Here is a 17,992-nt window from a genome sequence, read left to right as displayed (position 1 = left end):
GATGAGTGGTGTTAGTTCTGGTTGCAGATGGGGAAGCCGACATGCAGGAGGGGGGGGAAACGTCTTCTGCACGGCAGCTCAACAATCGTAAACCACGAATTGAGCCCAGACGGAGGGCTGCAGACTTGTTAATGTGGTTTCCTGGTTTCTGGCGGGAGCAGCATCAGGCCGCAGGCAGGGGCAGATCCCTTTTGTAAGTATGATTTCCACATGAAAAATGCAGACAGGGACTGTGGTCACACGCTTCTTCCCCACACATTAGTTGGAAATGCAGAATAAAGCCAACTAAGTAGAAGTTGAAGGCGAAGATTCCTTTCCAGTTTGATGCTTTCAATTCTGCTAATGAGTAGACAAAACCACTTGTTCTGTCTTTGGGATGGACGTGTTTGGGATTCTTCTCCAAAAGTGCCTGGAAGACCTTTGGGCATTGAAGCGCCCCAGAAGTCAGGCTGCCTCTCAAAGCTTCGCAGATCTCCCCGGGGAGCCCAGCAGGGCCTGATGGGGTGCCGTCCGCCTCCATGAAACCCCTCAGCAATGAGGAACTGAACCCCAGCAGTACCAAGAACAGGACTGTCTCAAGAAGGATTGCATTCGGGTTTTTCAGGAGGCATCGGCCGCTCTTGTACCTCCGCACCTCGGCGGTGTGGGCCGGCGGCAGGTTAGGGGGGATTTCAGGCTTCGCATGGCAGCGCTGGGGCTTCGTTTCTTAAACTGCTCAACTTCGGCCCACGGCTGCCCGGGCCGTTTCTGTGTCAGACCCCGCTCCCCCTTCTTTCCTTCCCTCCTGCCCCCTCCGTGCCTGCGGGGCGCAAACCGGGGCTCTGCCCGTGCCCCCTCCCTCCCCGTCGGGGGAGACCCGCAGCCCCGTACCTGCGCCGGGCCGGGGAGGCGGCACCGGGGGCCGGGCTGGGGCGGCCCCGGGGGAGCTACCTGCGGCGGCGGGGCTGCGCCGGGCTCCCCGCCGGTACCGGCACCGCCCGACACCCATCACTTCCCCCCCCGGGCTCCCCGCCGGTACCGGCATCGCCCGGGCTCCCCGCCGGTACCGGCACCGCCCGACACCCCCCCCCCCCCCCCCCCCCCCCCCCCCCCCCCCCCCCCCCGGGCTCCCCGCCGGTACCGGCACCGCCCGACACCCCCCCCCCCACCACCACCACCCCCCCCGGGCTCCCGGCGGCTCCCCGCAGCCACCGGGCAGCAGCAGGGCAGGGCTCCCCCGGCCTGGCTGGGGAAGGAGCGCGGAGCAGCCTCGGGGGAGGGAGCGGGACGGCGGCGGCGGCCCCGGCCCCGGCGGGGAGAGCGGCGGCGGGGAGGGAACGGCACGGCACGGCACGGCACGGCACGGCTGTCCGCCTCCTCTGCGGGAAAGCCCGGCCCGAGGATGAGCTCCTGAAGGCTGCAGCATCCTCCCGTGAGTAGCCTCGGCAGCTGGGCGGGTAAAAGCTTGCAGAGGGTTGGATATACATATACCTTTTAAATTGGTGTACATTTAACTTTTCTGCTCTAAGGCTCCAAGTTACTTTCTGCTGGCAGTGACATGGCTGTAAATAGTCGTTTCAGTGGAGTTACTCCGGGTTTACGTGCAAGTGATTGTATATACCACAGTAAATGCTTCTACGTGCAGCAAAGTTCTTTATCAGTAACTCTGAACCAGAAAGAAATACAGAGCAGATGTCCTGGTACGGCTTCCTGCTAATCTGGTGCTTTAGCAGTTGTTTCATTAATTGGAAACCTTTAAGGTACGGGGACGGGAACTGATCTGGCAAGTTGTTTCCTCCCCAGAGAGAAGTTTGCACGTCTGTTGAAAGATTGTTCTCTCGCTAGCAGCGTCCTTTCATCGCTGTGGATATGCTGAATCTCTTGTCCTGACTTATTCAACCCCAGTGCTATAAATAAGGTTTTGTTGGTGGTTTTTTTTGTTTTGGTTGGCTTTTTTTTTTTTTTTTAAATCTGCTGAGCGGCGTGCTAGAAAGGGCTGGCAGACTAATATTTAACATGAAAAGAACTGGAAAGCTTGGAGCATTGTGTTACAGTTCGCTGAGTGTCTCCAGCACAGAACAAAACTATACCGCTTTCATTATTTGGGAACACGCTGAAGTTGCTGACAGGTTTGAACTGCGATTTCTGGTTTTTCATGGTAATTAATGTACTTAATGCCCAGGAAGTCCTTGCTAAAGGAAGCATGGTATTTTGTAAACAACTTTTACTAATGTGATACTTCGTGCTGGATGGAGTGTTTGGGCAGGAGGGTTTGATTTAGTGATTAGGAACCAGAAAACAAAGGCAGTGCAGTAATCGGTGACTTCGTGGCCCCGTAAAGAATTACTGTCTTGCTGTGTGGCCAGGTAACCGGGCTGTGGCTGCCAGGTTTAGACACTGAGGCTTGCCAAGAGCTTTGAATGGTTCTGATGGAGGACAGGGTGTAAGCGTAAAATATCGCGCTGCCTACGTCTTTGTCTACACAGTGTTCTTGGAAGAGGGGGACGTGCCTCATCGATTCAGCAAGTTTGCATATGCACTACTGGAAGAAATCTTGCGGCTGCTTTCATCCTGCTGTTTGCAAAGTGAAAGGAGTGGCATTTCTATATTGCATGCAGAATTCTCTCTCTATTTTTTTAATACAGAAAAAAACGGAAGGATACGAAACTTGCAAAGGTTCTTACAACAGTACTGAGATTTGCATTTTTCTGGTAGATGAACAGCTTCAATTGCAGAAGATCCAGTCCAGTAGCTGGGGAGCACATTGTACCACGCGCTGAGCTGCAGGCAGAGGACAACAGTCCTAAAACTCCCACCCACAACTGGCAGTAGACTTGGCTCCCTTGTTGGCAGTAATTCATGACGGTCTCCTGTCCAGCCCTGCTCCTATCTGTCCGCCGCTACTGAAAGCGTGATTTTTATTAGTTACACTAAATTCTTCTTCTTACTTACGGCAATAAACAGTGAATCAGTCAGGATTTAGTGCACAAAGGAGCTGGAGAAGCCCATGAGTGATACGCCGAGTGCCTGTAGTGGTCTTGGAGCAGCAGCTACTGTGCTCATGGGGTAAATCCGTCAGTGCTGAACACCCTGCGGGGTGCTGGCGTCTGCCCAAAGCAGCCCCTGCTCCCCGGGGTGAGCCCCTGCTCCCCGGGGTGACACCTCACGTGCTGGGTTCTCGTGCCCTTGGTGCCAGGCTGGGATCAGCGGTGCTGAAGAGCGGCTGTGTTGGGAGGGGGTTTGGTCGGGGCCGGCGAGTGAGCTGTGACCTGGCCTATTGTTGGGCACGTGAGAGAGGAGAAAAACGTGGTGGGGATGACTGCGCTGCTTTCATTGAGAGTCACAGAAATCAGGAAATGCAGCCAAAACCTACAGCGTTCGTTAGGCCTCTTGCAGGGAGAGATGATATGAGGCATGAATGGAGATCACAGAGGAGGAAAGCAAGAAAAAAAGCTGCTGGGATGTCTGAGTCATCCAGTTTCCCACTGACATACAGAGCTTAATGTTTTCACAACCACCTCCGTGGAGCAACAAAGTTATAACCTAATTCCAGGGGCCCTGGAGTCACGGTGCTTCCTCGCCGTCAGCTGCTCAGGGCCGGCTACCAGTCGGGGCTCCCCCTGCCCAGCTACCAGGCTGATGGTGCAGTTGCTTCCAGTGCCAGGCTGGGTGAGCGGGCAGAGGAAAGGGGCTCTGCCTTTATCACATCCTCCCATTTGGATGGAGACAGCCCCCTGGACCAAACACCCACCTAGATTCATCCCACGTAACATCAGCACTTAACCACTCAGCTGTGGGCTTGGAAAGAAGGTGGGTTTTGGTGGGATTCGGCAGGGCTCAGGCTGAGGAGGGTAAATGAGCCCATGGATCATCACAGCAGCCTGGGGGACCTGGGCTGCCCATCATCGGCCGTACCGATCCAAAGCGCCGCAGCCTCGCGTGCTGCGTGGCCGTTTCGTGCTTCTGCTCGGAGCAGAGTAGACACCCAAATAATTACTTGGAAAGACAAAGTTTCCTATTTACTTATTAGTCTGTAATGGAAGCCTCAAAACTCTTGACCTAGCAAATGTATTTGTCTTTAGGAAAGAAAAACGAACACCCGTCTGCCAGCAAACAGGAGCTGTGTTGATTCACGCGCTACAGTTTGTGCTGATAAATGCGGAGAGCCGTTCTCCGACATGAAAGGCAGCTCAGGGTGCGAACTCATTCCAGCCTGCTGTGGGTCACAGCGCGAGCCGCGGGCGTTTGCTCTGTCCCATGGGAATCTCGGTGTAAGGTAAATCCAGAAATAGCTGTTGCCATCTCTCTGGCTCTGCTGGACATAGCGAGGGGTGCCTGAAGGCACATCTGGGGTTGCCTTCCTCCTTGGATTTGTTCCTGGCATCTACACGCCATTGGGTAAGTGACTTGCCCACAGGCAACGAAGGGTTCAGAGAACAGAAGTGACTGGCCAGGGAGGCGTGCGATGGTATCGGAACTGGGAGAAGTGGTTTTCTAGTCTGGGAAGCCAGTCCTGGTTTGGGCAAATCATTCGCAAACGATACTGGACTCCAGCCATGGTTTGGCTTGGCTGGGAAGGAAGGTGGAGGATAGGCTATAGATTTCCATGCATTTGGCTTGTGTGTCTCCTTTTTTTGATTGTTATTGTCCTTATGAGTCTTAATTTGCTCCAGGTAACTCCTTTTTCCTTCTGTTGTCGCAAGCGGCTGACAGTATTTTAGCAGTTCTTTGTTTCATAAGGCAAGTTTCCCCGATGCCTAGGCAAAGCACAAGACTTTTTTGCTGGGTTTCCCCTCTTCTCTTGGGGCTGTGCTCTTCACGAGAGGTGACTGATACCCGAGCGTGTACAGTAGGGTTATACAAACACATTTCAGTGTCTCTAAAAAGCTCATTCTTGTTCTTCAGTGTCAGAACCACCACGGAAAGCTGCTTTGCTGCACGCATGTGACTCGGCCAGCCCTTTACAGGGAAGGGATGCAAACTGGCCAGACAAGATAGAAAAACTCCCTGAACTCTGGGAAACTTTGGAATTGGATCTGATTCTACATCTGCGTGCCACAGCAGGAGCCCAGATCTGCCCAGTGCTACTGATGTTAACTAATTTCATGCTGTTCTCCAGCTGGATACGATGCTGTGACATTGTTGTTGTGGTTTCTGTCGGTCCTGTTCCAGTAACACAAAACGGGCCATCGAGTTCCTCTTCTCGGAATTGCCTGTGAGAACTGGGCTGCGCGACATCTGTCCTGCACGACATCTGTCCTGCAGTGCTCTGCAGTGGCAAGGAAAAGACAGCCAGGCAATGCGGCTGGGGGAGCCGAGTCCCCCGGAGAGGGGAACTGCTTCCCACTGCAGGCTGGGCCGGGTCAGGGCTGGCGGTGGGATGCTGAGCTCTGAGCCCCCCTTAGGGAGAAAACTCTTGAACCACTCTGTGAGAATGCGTGAACACATTTCTTCCTACCTACTAGCCTTCTCTCCAGGCTTAGTTCATGCCTCCATCAGAGGAAAGTATTTCAGCATGTTGATTAAATGCCCGTCTGTCCTGTTCTCAATCTCCGGCTACGAGGAGGCTGTGTTAGACTCGATCTACTCAGCAAACAACAAGCACATCGCCATCCCCTGCCCTGTTTTAAAAAGCGTGTTGAAATCTGCCTCTGCTGCCTAGTCTCTTGTAGAAGAGAGCGGTGGAGTCTTTCTGTCCCGCAGGCGGGCGCTGGCTGCGCTGCCTGGCTCGGCATCCGCAGGGCACCAGCTCACGGGAGCAGCGGCTGCACCGTTCGGCTTGTTCCCAGGATTTCCAAGCCCGTCTTTGCTCCACTCCGTCTCCTCTCGCCTGCTGTTTCCTCTTCGTCTCTGGGTTCTCCAGATTCCTGGCCGATGCATGAGTGCTCCTGTTCTGCCTGGTCACACTGCGAACAAGTGCCAAGCCTGGCTACAGACACCGAGGGGTGACAAGGGTCCCGATGTCTGGACCGTGTCCTCGGCTCGGCGGAGACTTCTGCTTGTAGGAGAGCGTAGCTGCAATATCTTTTTTTTTTTTTTGACACGTGTTTCAATAAGCAAAGAGAAACGTTTTGTCTCCCAGAGCAGTTCAGCTGGCCGGAGCGGTGGTGTTTCAAAGGTCCAAGATCACACTGCGATGTGGGTTTATCCAGCTCTGAACTAGCAGGGCAACGCTCCTCTCTTTTCTGTTGCTGGTTCCTCTTTTTTCTTTCCCGAGCGATCTTTGCCTTGTCTTTTCTGAGGAGCTCTGGAGCTATCGGGAGCATGCAGAAAGCACACCTTGCACAGCTGAGCAGGAACGCAGGTTCAGACCAGTTCAGTCTGAGTTAGATCCCAGAAATCAGGGGGTTGATCTGGAAGTGGTGGGACATTTTCTTTCCCTAGGTGATTGGAGTGACATACTCCATTTAAAGTTACATTTATTGAAAACTTTGGCCCTAAATGAAACCAATCCCTTCTGTGCCGTGATTCCTTTTCCATACCCCAGTCCCTTGGTATTTGTTTCAGTTTTTTCTTTCTTCCTTTCTAATTGGGAACTATTTGGGATCTTCCATTTAATACTGGACTTTCAGACAGATCCCTGTTTCTGACCTTTAAATAAAAGGGTTAATGCTGTAATTCCCATGCTCAGAGTTTCTGTCCTAATCCCCTCTCTCCTGCTTTGGAGCAGTTATGGGTTGTGCCTGAGTAAAGCAGATGCCCTGATGGAAAATCCAGGTGAGAGAGGATTTCTACAACAGTGTAATCTCCTGAACTGCTCCAGCCTTTCAGTAAACAGCAGATCCGGCAAGGTACAGAGCCTGGTAATCGTTTCTGCAAAAACGTTGCTGAATCTGCAACGGTTTTTTTTAAACTCTCTTCTCTAGGAATCTGAAAAGCTGTAGGGAGTTTTCCGAAGATATTGCTGAAGAGCTGAAATGAGTCCTGCAGTAAGAGGGCCTTTTCTAGAGCATGACGTGCACAAAGCCGGGCTGACTTTCCGCTGCAAGAACAGAAGCACACGGTCCTCAAGGGCAAGCTGCTTTTTTGTGGTTTATTTGTCCAGATCCACCAAATTTGCTGCCAACACGCACTTTGCTCGGACTTCTTTGAACAGCGGAGACAAATTGTTGGGTGGTGTGATTGGAGGGATGCGGGACACGATGCCGCTGACCGCAGCCAGGCTCTAACCGAGGGCGCAGCTCAGATGATTAATTTTCTTGCTTTCCATTTGAGCGCACACGTTGATGGTTTCGAAAATTTGTCACCTTGAGTCTCACTCACCCTCCCCACGAGTCACTCCCGCCTCGGGATTCGTACAGGTGCCGGGAGGCGTTTTTCTTCTTTCTGAATCGCTTTTTTTTCCTGGGTAATATTTAACTGCTAATTACACACCCTTCCCGCCCGCGCCCCCCACCTGAGTGCTCCCAGGAACACGCACGGTGTGTGGGACCTTATCAGCGTGCAGTGAGTACAGCCACCTTATTGCAAGCAAAGAATCCGGACTGCGTCGTGTTCGGGGAGCCCATGAGGGCTTGGGGCTCCTGTGATGCCCGGCACCTGCTCCAACACTCATCGCTTTTGAAGTGCATGAGTGCGGGTGGATTTTCTTCGCCCGTTGCTGTGGTGAGTCTTGTAATCCACCAGACTGGATTTTTTTCATTCCCAAATCAGAGGTTAATTATGCTGCCAGGCACTGGTGGGAGGTGCTGCTCAGAAATAGGATTCTGCTGCTATCTCCGTGCACAGAAGGGGCTTCCAGCTCCTGCTGAGTCCAGATGAGCTGGGAATCAGCCGCAGGCTTTGTTCTGTACTACGAATTGGCTGTCCCTCATGTCCCTCGTGTTGATTTTCCTGGCTGAATTGCGCGCACGTGAGCTGCCTCTAGCACATAAGCAGCATTTCTGGGATGCAGTGGTGTATCTATACCAATTTGCTGTAAAATGTAATACAGAAGTTCATCCGATCCCTTCCAGAAAGCGCGGGGCTTACTGCACGGGGGATGTATCCCAGATTTCCAGATGTGCAGCCATACTGACAGAGCTACTGAATCTGTGCAGCGATGACTGAAATGGAGGATTCCCAGATACCAAGGGATAAAAACCCCTCAATATCTGCTCGGACAAAGCCTTCTGGTGGAAGAGCACATCTGAGGAAAAAAAATCATGTGTGGTCTTCTTGACACGGTGCAGAGAACTGTGAGCTAGCTCCGGCCCCGAAGGAGGTCCGAATCACTCGTGTGTCATGCTGCACTGTTAGAAAAGGCTTTCCTCATCGCAGGGGGAAAACAAGAGAGATTACTGACGCTGCCTGAGCCTTGGAGACCGCCTCATGAACCTGGAAATCGGTGTGCTCAGTCTGTGCATTATTATGCTTGAGACATGGAAAGGAAGGAATCCTTTCTCCAAAAACAAGACCAAGCAGTGTATTGCACCTTTCCCTCTCTGTTATGATAAGGTGGATCCCGTGAGACTCCTTATTTGCCAGCTCTTGATTACACCACTTGTAGCTGGTTAATTTAGCATCTCGTGCGTGTAGAGTCATAAGTTAAAAATGTAGAATAAGAGCCTTCTAATAATAATTTAAAAAAGCTGCCAACAAAAGAAAACCTCTAGCATTCCTTTCAGGAATAAGCTGCAAAATTGCTCCCAGCTCTCTCTTGATATCTGACATATCATCTGTGCGTTGCATGTAAATGGCAGTTTCGTTTTAAAATGTTATTCCATTTCCTCTTAAATGAATCACTTCAGATCTGAATAACGAAGTAACTCCGTCTTCTGCAAATGCAACCACTGGACCAAATGATTTGTTGTAAATGTCTTTTAAAGAGCCTTACTATATAATCACAGCACGTTAAACAGATCATTTTCTTTTGGATGATGTATTAGTTTAAAATGTCAGTTTTGTTTAGCGTTTCTGGATGGAGGGGGTTTTATGCATCCCGACTTCCACGGGTCTGCCTGGAAACTTAGACAAGTAGTAAAGCGTGCCTGGGTCCAGGACGGGAAATCCCAGACAACCGGCCAGAGCTAGTCGGAAGCTCTAGATGACACACGCAGTATTTGTCAGTGAAAGAGGGGGAGTTAGGGCATTTAAAAAATAAACAATTCAACAACAGGCATCTGAGCTCAACCTGACAGGCCACACGGCACAGTTCTGTAACCCGACTGGAGGTTACCTTTGAGCAGCCCAAGCTTTGAGCTGCAGGAACTTCAACGGTGTGGTGGTGGCATGGTGGGGTTTTTCCTTTTGAAGTTCAAATCTTGGTTCTGACATAGATTTCACAAGTGTCTGAGCAAGTCTTCTAATCCGAGTGTGCCTTAGCTCCTGGCCTGTAACCAGTGGGAAAATACCCCCAGCTTGTTTTGCTTCCATATCCTGGCTTGTGTGCGCAGGCAGTCCTACCCTGAAGGATCCTGAGTGTTTTTATGATGTGAATGCACTTTGCTGAACCGTGAGTACGAGTCCATGAATAAGTGCATTCGCACAGAGGGAGAGGAGAAATGTGTGTGGCCCAGCATTTTAAGGCAAAAAATTAGAATTGGGAAATCTGCAGTTCACAGTCCGGTTTAGACATTGCTCCTGGGCAAGTCAACGACAAAGTCTGTTTGGTTTGTATTTCCAGGCACGGCTTTTGAAACGAGGGCATTCCTTTCTGGGGACCTGTCTTCACTTCCTCAGTTCTTGTCATCTGCGTGAGCCGAGGGTTTTTAGCCCCTCTCAAGATATAAGCCACGCAGGCAGAATTACTGGGGTTTTTTCTCGGTGCTGCTACTGCACGGTAGAGTTGCCTGCAGTTTGTGTAACTTTCTCTGTCTTGGCAAGGAAATGAAATGGTTTTAATATGTTTTAACAACAGCTAAACCTGGAGAGCTCATGCCAGAACCTGAGACAAATGCTTATATAAAGGTGCTGGTCTGACATCGGGACACGTACTAATACACAGGCTCCATACAGAGCAGGGTTGTTTGCCTGAGGCCACGTTTATGCCTTAGCTCCTGCTAGCCAGCTTGAACTCGGGTTTTTTTTCCCCTCCTTCCTCCCTCTTTAGAGCCTCACAAGGTAAATTCGGGCACATTCAGGTCTCACTGAAGCACAGTGTGTTTTTATTACTTCCTGAAATTACAGATTGCCTCAAACCCCCGGCGATGATCCCGGTTCTCGTGGCTCGTGATGCCGGAAGGTGAGCAGGGGAGCACGCGGCTGCACTGCCGCAAGGCTGTTTGGATCGAAGATGGATGGTGTGCCAGGTTACGGGGAGCTGCAGCTGAGTTTGTGCCTCTGAAATATAAGCCTGTTTCCTTCCCGCGCTGTGCCGTGAATGCTCAATTGATTCCCTCGCTCTTGGAAAACAGCAGGGAACAATGAAGCACGCAGGTTCAAACCACTCGGTATTCACTGCGATTAGACAGGGTAAACCTTGCTGCAGAGACAGGGAAGGTCAGGCTGCTCGGGTGGAGGCAGGAGCCGAGCCGAAGCACCCATCTGCTTCCTCTGGGGATTGCTCGCAAGCCAGGTCCTTGCTCTTGAGCTCAGTTACTTTTAGGAAGGGAGCAAAACTCTGGACTTACTTAGAAGGCTTAACTTCTCCCTTGGATGGGAGTGAGTTTGTTGCTTAGGTTGATGTGCGAGCTGAGCTGAGCCCAGATGGTTTGAGCTGAGCCTCAAACAGGCGTGCCTTAGCACAAAGCTCGTTCGGAGCGGCGGGAGGGTGGATGTGGATGGTAGCTGACTCCTCAGCCTCGTCTTTCGCAGGATGAAGGACGGTGATGGGTCTGTGGTGTGGAATTCTTGCAAGAGAACAAATCTGAGATTCAATCGACTGTCAGGACATCTACCGCTCACGTGGTAGAAAGTCCTTCCCCCCTTATTTAATAGGATCTGACTGCCTCTTGGGCTTCTTCGATGACATCTTGGCATTTGTTTATTGGAATTAATGCTTTATACCTCTGAGAGTTTGCCTCTCCTCACACAGCTCCAGCACCCTGGTAGTGTTCATCTAAGTTCAGCTCTCCGTGGCCTTTTGATCGCGTAAGATGGTTCTCACATGGCACTGCTCATTTACATCTGCAAGAGGACCTGAGGGAAGAGAATGGCCCAAATTCCAGTCTATTTCTAAATATTCTAGAGAATATTTCCTTTCCTAGCAGCTGTCATGGCCAGTATACTGAGAAAGAAAACCAGAAATCAAGCAAACCAGTGCTGGGTTTTGTTGTCCCATTCCTTGGTGGTTTTTGTGATTTAAGACCCTGCCCTGTTAACGTTTTTGCGAAGGGAATAAAGTCGCAGAGCTGGCAGCCAGTGCTTTTCCTTAGACCTGGATAAGTAAGGAGGGAAAAATCACCTGTTTTTCAGCCTGTGTTCGGCCACCATATAAGATGAAACTACTATCTGTTCAGCAGTGCAGTTGAAAGGATGTATTAATTCTCTAATTGAGCTTCTGGGTCAAAACTAGTATATATTACTGCTGGACAAACAATAGCTGATTTTGTGTCTCGTTTAAAGCCTGCAACACAGCTTGATGCAAAGCCCACCTTTTTCGAGGTGGCAAAGCGCTGCATTTGTGTGTCTTCCTAATCAGCACTTGCCTTCCCCTGGCAGGGATTTGGCTCTCGAAGTCCAGCTCTCCTGGAAAAAACTCAGACCAACCCCTCTGTTCCCTGTCACCCCTCTCCTGTAATTGCCTGGTGCTGCAGGAGCCGCTTGACAGATGAGCTCTGATCCCCATCTCGTCGTAAATGAGCACGGCCATTCAGCTTGAAATTCGGCAGGGCAGGGGGAGGCAGGAAGGCTGTATAAATGGGGGCATTGCTACCGCTTGCCAAAACAACCTATACGCTGTATCTGCAAGGGTGTTTTAAATGGAAGCGTGCCCAAAGCTTAACTTTATGGAAACATTTCCAGCTCCGTAATGCGGGGATGCAAAAATAACCAGCAGCGTGTGCCCCCCCTCCCCAGGCTCGAGAACCTCGGGTGAGTTGGTGGCTCTCAAAACCCCAGGCAGGTGTGTATGCACAGGGGGAAGTGCGTGCCGTGTGTCATAAAGAAAGAATGTCCTGTGATCGCTGTATCAAAGTCCGTTTCTTCGCCCCTGCTCTATAGCTTTTTATTGAGCACTCTTCATTTTCCAAATGTTTGTCTAAACAGAGTAGGATCCAGCCTGCAATACCCCGAAACCGGTAGGTTCCCATGGCTTTTGCTGGACTTTGCTGCGTCCTTGAGTCTCGCAGCACAGGCTTGGTCAGGCGTAACCCTGCTGATTCATAGGGGAGGAACGGAGCCGGGACTTGCTGTAGGTAAAGCGGAGGACTGGCACCTCCCACCCTGGCCTGAGACACAGACCTCGGACCTCTTTACTTGCTACATAATGCAGGGAAAAAAAAAAAAAAAAAAGATTTGATGCATTTTTCAAATTGCATCTTGGATTGTTACACCCTGTTGGATAAATTAATCCTTTTTGGAAACAGGCGGTTTCACTGACAACAATAAAAATTCTTTGGTTATAGGTGACTCATGCACAAATAGCTCACCGTTACCAAGGTGGTTTGAACCAGATGGAAGTTAATAAGTATGAATATTACATGGCTTAATATCAAAATATCCAGCCTTATTTATTTGGGATTTTTATTTCAGTAGCCAGAGGAGGAGAAAAACGCTTCTGTAAATCTGGAATTTGTGCTCTCCTAGTCAGGAGCAACAAGGTAAAAGCTGGATGTGGCTTTTTCTGAATTATGTCCGTAGTCAAAATACTTGCTCAGCTTTCCCCAGCCTGCAGCGTGACAGAGGCTCTTCAGCCTGGGCTTGGCAATGCTACAACCTTCATCAAGGTGCTTTCAAAGGGATGGGTGGGGAAACAGACGGGGCCGGCGCTGCTACCCGAGCTTAGGTGCCTCTCCCAAGTTCCTCCAAGGCGTGTGTAAATCCTTTCGTTGTGCTATACAATAAGGCTGGGCAAACTCTAAACACAAAATATTTCTTTCAGCGTGGAAAGATGTATGACTACAGTTGATGATCACGTTGCTGAATTAACTTGGCCTTGGCTAAACAAAGGAATCATTCAGTCAGAGGAGAATGACCCAGTTACAGACTCGAGACAGAGTTATTTTTGGTTTTTAAATTAAAAGAAAAAACCCTAACCTTTTTAACTTAAGGGGATCGAAGTGTTTGATGAATCGACCTTGCAGCTCTGATCCTTCATACCCAGGCAGACAGTGACCGTTTCCCTTCCTGCTGGTTACTGATCTCTCTCATTCCTCATCTATCTGTTAGTGGAGCCTCCCCAGTACACGCCGTGTGTTGACTCAGCTACTGGCCTCCCTGCCCCGAAACAACACCCTGCCTGTCAAGAGCAATCAGAGCTGTGTCCTCCTTGCCTCCCAAATCTGTACCCTGCCATTACACGGGTTTTATTTGATGGGTGCTACTTTGCACAAACCTTTAGGAAAGCTTCAAGAAGGGGGAAGGGAAGGGAGGCTGCCTTTCACATTTGCACTTCTCTATTACCGACTGATTTCTATCCACTCAATAATTTTCTGGCTATTCTCTATCTTGTGCTCTGTAAATCAAAGCTACGAAGAACATGCCACACATCCACAATATCCCGATGGAGTATAACAGAGAGCAGGGCAGAGTCCTGCCTGGTTGCACTGGGCAGCATCTGAAACGGGAAACTCAATTCCAGTATCAGGTGTTGAAGAATAATTTAATTTTCGATGGATACTTTGAGCGTATTAGCTCTCTGAAGCGGGGAGCTGAAATGGTTTCAGAGGTCTGTTTGAAGTGGTATTCACACCCTTCTCAGACTGAAGGAGTCTTTTAACGGCTAAGGTTACTAGTCACATTTAGAAAACATTTGGAAAACGCTTATAAAATCAGTATACAGGCTGCTCTTTCTAGATTGACAATTTTATCCTACCAAAATGCAGAAGCAGGCATATTTTCAGCTATCCACTTGCAGGCTTGCAGACCTGAGATGACACTGACACGAGTGAGGTGCCGGTTCAAACTCCGTCAACTTTCTGTCATAGTCACGTTGCAATATTTTTTTCTGTTGTGGGATAGCCGTTGTTTGCCGTGTAACTTTTGGAGCTTCAAGTTAGGGGATTAAACTGTTTTTCTGCTCCACGTCAGATGAATGAAGCTACTTCAAATTCTATTCTATAAAAGAGTTTTTAAACCTTTCTGTGCTGACTTTTTTCCCTTGCTTAAAGACCTATTACTGAATACTGGGTACGGAACTCTTCACGCTTATTTACTCAGTGATCTGAATCTCACAACCTGAGATGATAATCTAAAATCCTAAAACATTTAAAACAGAAATATTTGTCTAAAACTTGTATAACAGCAATAATGTATAGGTGATAACGCATTATTGTGTTTATATCTTATTTTATCCTATTAATACTGAGCAGCGTATATTGTAAGGCAAATTGCTCAAGACTCGATTGTAGCAAAATTGCCATTGACTTCAGCAGGGCCAGATTTTCACCACTAAGAAAATATTAAGAACCCCAGTTCGGTGAGCCTGCACTTAGGAGGTGCCGGGTCTTTAACGGGCAGTTGCCAATTATCGCTGTCAAATTTTGGTTAGTATTTTGTAAACTCAACTCTTCTTTTTTTTCTTCTGTAGCCGAATCAAGATGACGACAGCCGCACCACTGATCAATAATACTCAGTTCTCAGCAAATGTGACCACAAAGTCTCAAGAACCAAGTCTCTATCAAAGTAAGAAAAGTAGTGGGGTGGTGGCTTTTTTTAAGTGGACCTTGAACTTAGCAAACTTCAAACAGTACAATGACAACTTCATAAATAAGACTTTTTTTTTTTTTCCCTTTCTGCTTCCCTGCTAGGTTCTGGAGCAATAGTCGCTGCCATCGTAGTAGGAGTGATTATTATTTTTACAGTGGTTCTGCTCATATTGAAAACATATAACAGGTACGTGGCCAAGTTCTAGACTTCAGTAAGGTGAGACAAGATGAACCAAAGTCACTGTTAGGTGTGCTCTCATCTAACAGACCATTTCAGTGTTCGTTGCTGAAAATTCCCCGGAGAATCTAAACTATAATGTGCCTGATTGAAGTGTCCTGAATCTCACCGTCAGTGTTCTGTGACTGAATTGCCAGGAAGCAGAAAGAGGTTCTTGATGGAGGCTGCTTGATGGAAGCTCTTTTTAGGGATTCCTGTAGACATAGGCAAGGTCTGCTGCGTGCATCAAGGCTGCCAGACAGGAGCTTGATTTCTCACTTTTCAGGGCATTGGGTTAGACTCATATGCTCTTGTCGTGGTTTAACCCCAGCCGGCAGCTGAGCACCACGCAGCCGCTCGCTCACTGCCCCCCCACCCCTGGGATGGGGGAGAGAATCAGGGAAAAAAAAAAACCAACTCGTGAGTTGAGATAAAGACAGTTTAATAGGACAGAAAGGAATGAAAAACAATGATAATGATAATAATAATATGACAATAGCAATACTAAAAGAATTAAACTATACAAAGCAAGTGGTGCACAATGCAATTGCTCACCACTCGCTGACCGATGCCCAGTTAGTTCCTGAGCCGCGATCCCCCCTCCCAGCCAACTCCCCCAGTTTATATACTGGGCATGATGTCATATGGTATGGGATATCCCTTTGGCCAGTTTGGGTCAGCTGTCCCAGCTGTGTCCCCTCCCAGCTCCTTGTGCCCCTCCAGCCTTCTCGCTGGCTGGGCATGAGAAGCTGAAAAATCCTTGACTTAGTATAAACACTACTTAGCAACAACTAAAAACATCAGTGTGTTATCAACATTATTTTCCTACTAAATCCAAAACACAGCTACTAGGAAGAAAATTAACTCTGTCCTAGCCGAAACCAGGACAGCTCTAGAAGCACTGACTTGCCATTTAGTGTCTTTGGGATGAAATCCCGGCTTGGGTTGACTTCTCGGTAGCTGTTCGATGTAACTTGCTTCCGTGGGAACCTTCCCAATACTTACCGTGGGAGAGACCACAACACGCGCCAGCTCCGGTGACAATTTCGTTCTTCCCTTTACAGACGCATGAGAGCGAAGCGGGAGCTGGAACCCAAACCCACCACCAAACCAGCAATGCCACCTGCTTTAGGGCAGAACAGCAACAGCCTGTCTCAGCACCCTACAGTGACTTTCATACCTGTGGATATCCACATGCAGAACAGATAACCGGGAACGCTCGTCCTCCCTGCGAGAGAAGAGAACTGGAATTCTTATTTACGTGGACTTGGGACTCCTCAGCAAAGCGACGCTGCATTTGGAATAGCGACGAGCGGTTACTTTGTCTATAGATTGTAATTAATCCTGCTTTCTCTCTTTGGGAGGAAAAAGAAAAGGCCTGGACACTTTTCGTATCACTGAAATCGACCGGCGGAGGCATACAAATCATCAGAAACGCAGTGAGCCTTCTTACAGAGCTCTGGGGTATGGAGAGACCGAATAAACCAAGCCCATGCGTTGGAAGAAAAGATGCGCGCTCGTATTTTGTGGAGCTTTCGCTTACTCAGAGAGTTTGAGCTTTTTCTGGTCTGCAATGACTGATGATAAACTGGAAGAAAAATTTGGGCATGCAAGCTACAACTCAGGTTGAACCTGGGTTTGTTATGATTTATGTGGAACAGGTTTGTAGTCTATTTTATACATGATGGATAGTACAGGAAGTATCAAAATTGTATTTATCTTTACTCATCTTTCATGTTTCTAATGCCACATATGTATGGTTTGAGATAAAAGAGAAAAAGTTACTTTTTATTTTCAAGTATTTTAAAAATATTTCTATAAACTTGGTAACCTATCCATTTCCAAATGAACTCAACGTCTAAGAGTTTTCACTCTCACGCCAAGAACTGCTTTAGGTCCATTACTGGAGTTGCGTTAGAATGTTCTGTCTTACACAAAATCTGAGAAGTTCTTTAATAGAAAAAGCAAGCGTGGAAAGGCAGCATAAAGCAAGCTACTTTATGCTTCATACATGTACTTCATACAGCTACTACGTACAACTCACATCCTGAAATGCTTTGTTCTCTAATGCAGACTAGGCTTGGAGTATTTTTAGAATTTTTTTGTCCCTAGAAAGTAACCGAAAGTGATGTTGTTTTGCAAGTGTGATGATTGTGGGTGTACAGTAATGCAACAAAGACATTCCCAAGGATATTCACAGTCCACTGAGTGTGAACACACAGCAGCATTGTCAGACATTCAGGGGCTGATTGTCTCAAGTGTGCGTCTCAAAGCAGCCCCGAACCACTGGCTGACAGGACAGATAGGAAGGATTAGGAAGAAGTTGAGGAGTTGAACCCTGTTTTAAACAGAAGTACTTAAGGCTCTGAGAAACAGCTCCACTCTGACACACACATCTTAAAGTTTACAGAATCACTCACTTGAACGGCTGGACAGAGTGTGAAGCGAATACAGCGGTAACGTAGCAGTCTGGATCTACTGTATCGTGCGTGTCTCGCGTTGAGGCGCTGCCGGCGGTTAGCTCTAAGCTACTGGGGCCGTTAGAGGCCTCCAGCCTGTTTGTAGACCTTAGTAAAACCGTTAGTAGGGTATTTGTAACTCCTTTTTGGGGAGAGAAAGAAGTTACTGTTGTCTAACTGAACTGATCACAGAGAGCCTCCAGCTTTAAAGCTTTTTGTCCCGCAGCGGTTCACTTGCTGTTCTTCCCGATACTGTCACACGTCACCAATAGCTACGTTCTTAAATCACGCAGTGCCAAAACAAAGCTGACCATTCTCAGAGTAAAGTGGTGAAGGACTGGGGTGGTAAGCTGATAAATTTTTTCCAAGATACGAAGCCGTCTCTTGAACAGGTCATTTTTACTAACTGGTATTTTTGTGCAGAAACTAAATTCAGTTACTTTGCAACTTTTTTTTGTATGAAACTGGAGCACGGTTTGAATTCCAAACTAAATATTAAGACAGCTGTTTGTGAAGTTTCTAAATCTTATTGTAAATATTTTACTTGTCCTAGTTCTCTAACTCATTTTTTGTGGCAGGAATGATTGATATAATCATTCAGAAGGGATTGC

The 17,992-nt window shown here is 48.5% G+C and overlaps 1 protein-coding gene across 1 annotated transcript; it reads left to right on the top strand.

Moving 5' to 3' along the window:
• Nucleotides 1-1,363: 1,363 nt before the first annotated feature.
• Nucleotides 1,364-16,763, top strand: NCMAP (non-compact myelin associated protein). Its single transcript, XM_050910000.1, has 4 exons — nucleotides 1,364-1,411; nucleotides 14,588-14,682; nucleotides 14,808-14,892; nucleotides 15,987-16,763. Exons 2-4 carry the CDS (start codon nucleotides 14,598-14,600, stop codon nucleotides 16,129-16,131), a joined length of 315 nt encoding a protein of 104 aa, XP_050765957.1. The 5' UTR covers nucleotides 1,364-1,411; nucleotides 14,588-14,597; the 3' UTR covers nucleotides 16,132-16,763.
• Nucleotides 16,764-17,992: the final 1,229 nt, after the last annotated feature.

The sequence above is a fragment of the Gymnogyps californianus genome, chromosome 22 (assembly GCF_018139145.2).
Source record: "Gymnogyps californianus isolate 813 chromosome 22, ASM1813914v2, whole genome shotgun sequence".
NCBI lineage: Eukaryota > Metazoa > Chordata > Aves > Accipitriformes > Cathartidae > Gymnogyps > Gymnogyps californianus.
This window is presented reverse-complemented; position numbering and strand designations above follow the sequence as displayed.

Coding starts and splice junctions, on each gene's coding strand:
- NCMAP (XM_050910000.1), top strand. CDS start 14,598: ATGACGACAGCCGCACCACTGATCAATAATACTCAGTTCTCAGCAAAT. Junction 14,683..14,807: donor AGAACCAAGTCTCTATCAAA/GTAAGAAAAGTA, acceptor CTTCCCTGCTAG/GTTCTGGAGCAATAGTCGCT. Junction 14,893..15,986: donor ATATTGAAAACATATAACAG/GTACGTGGCCAA, acceptor TTCCCTTTACAG/ACGCATGAGAGCGAAGCGGG.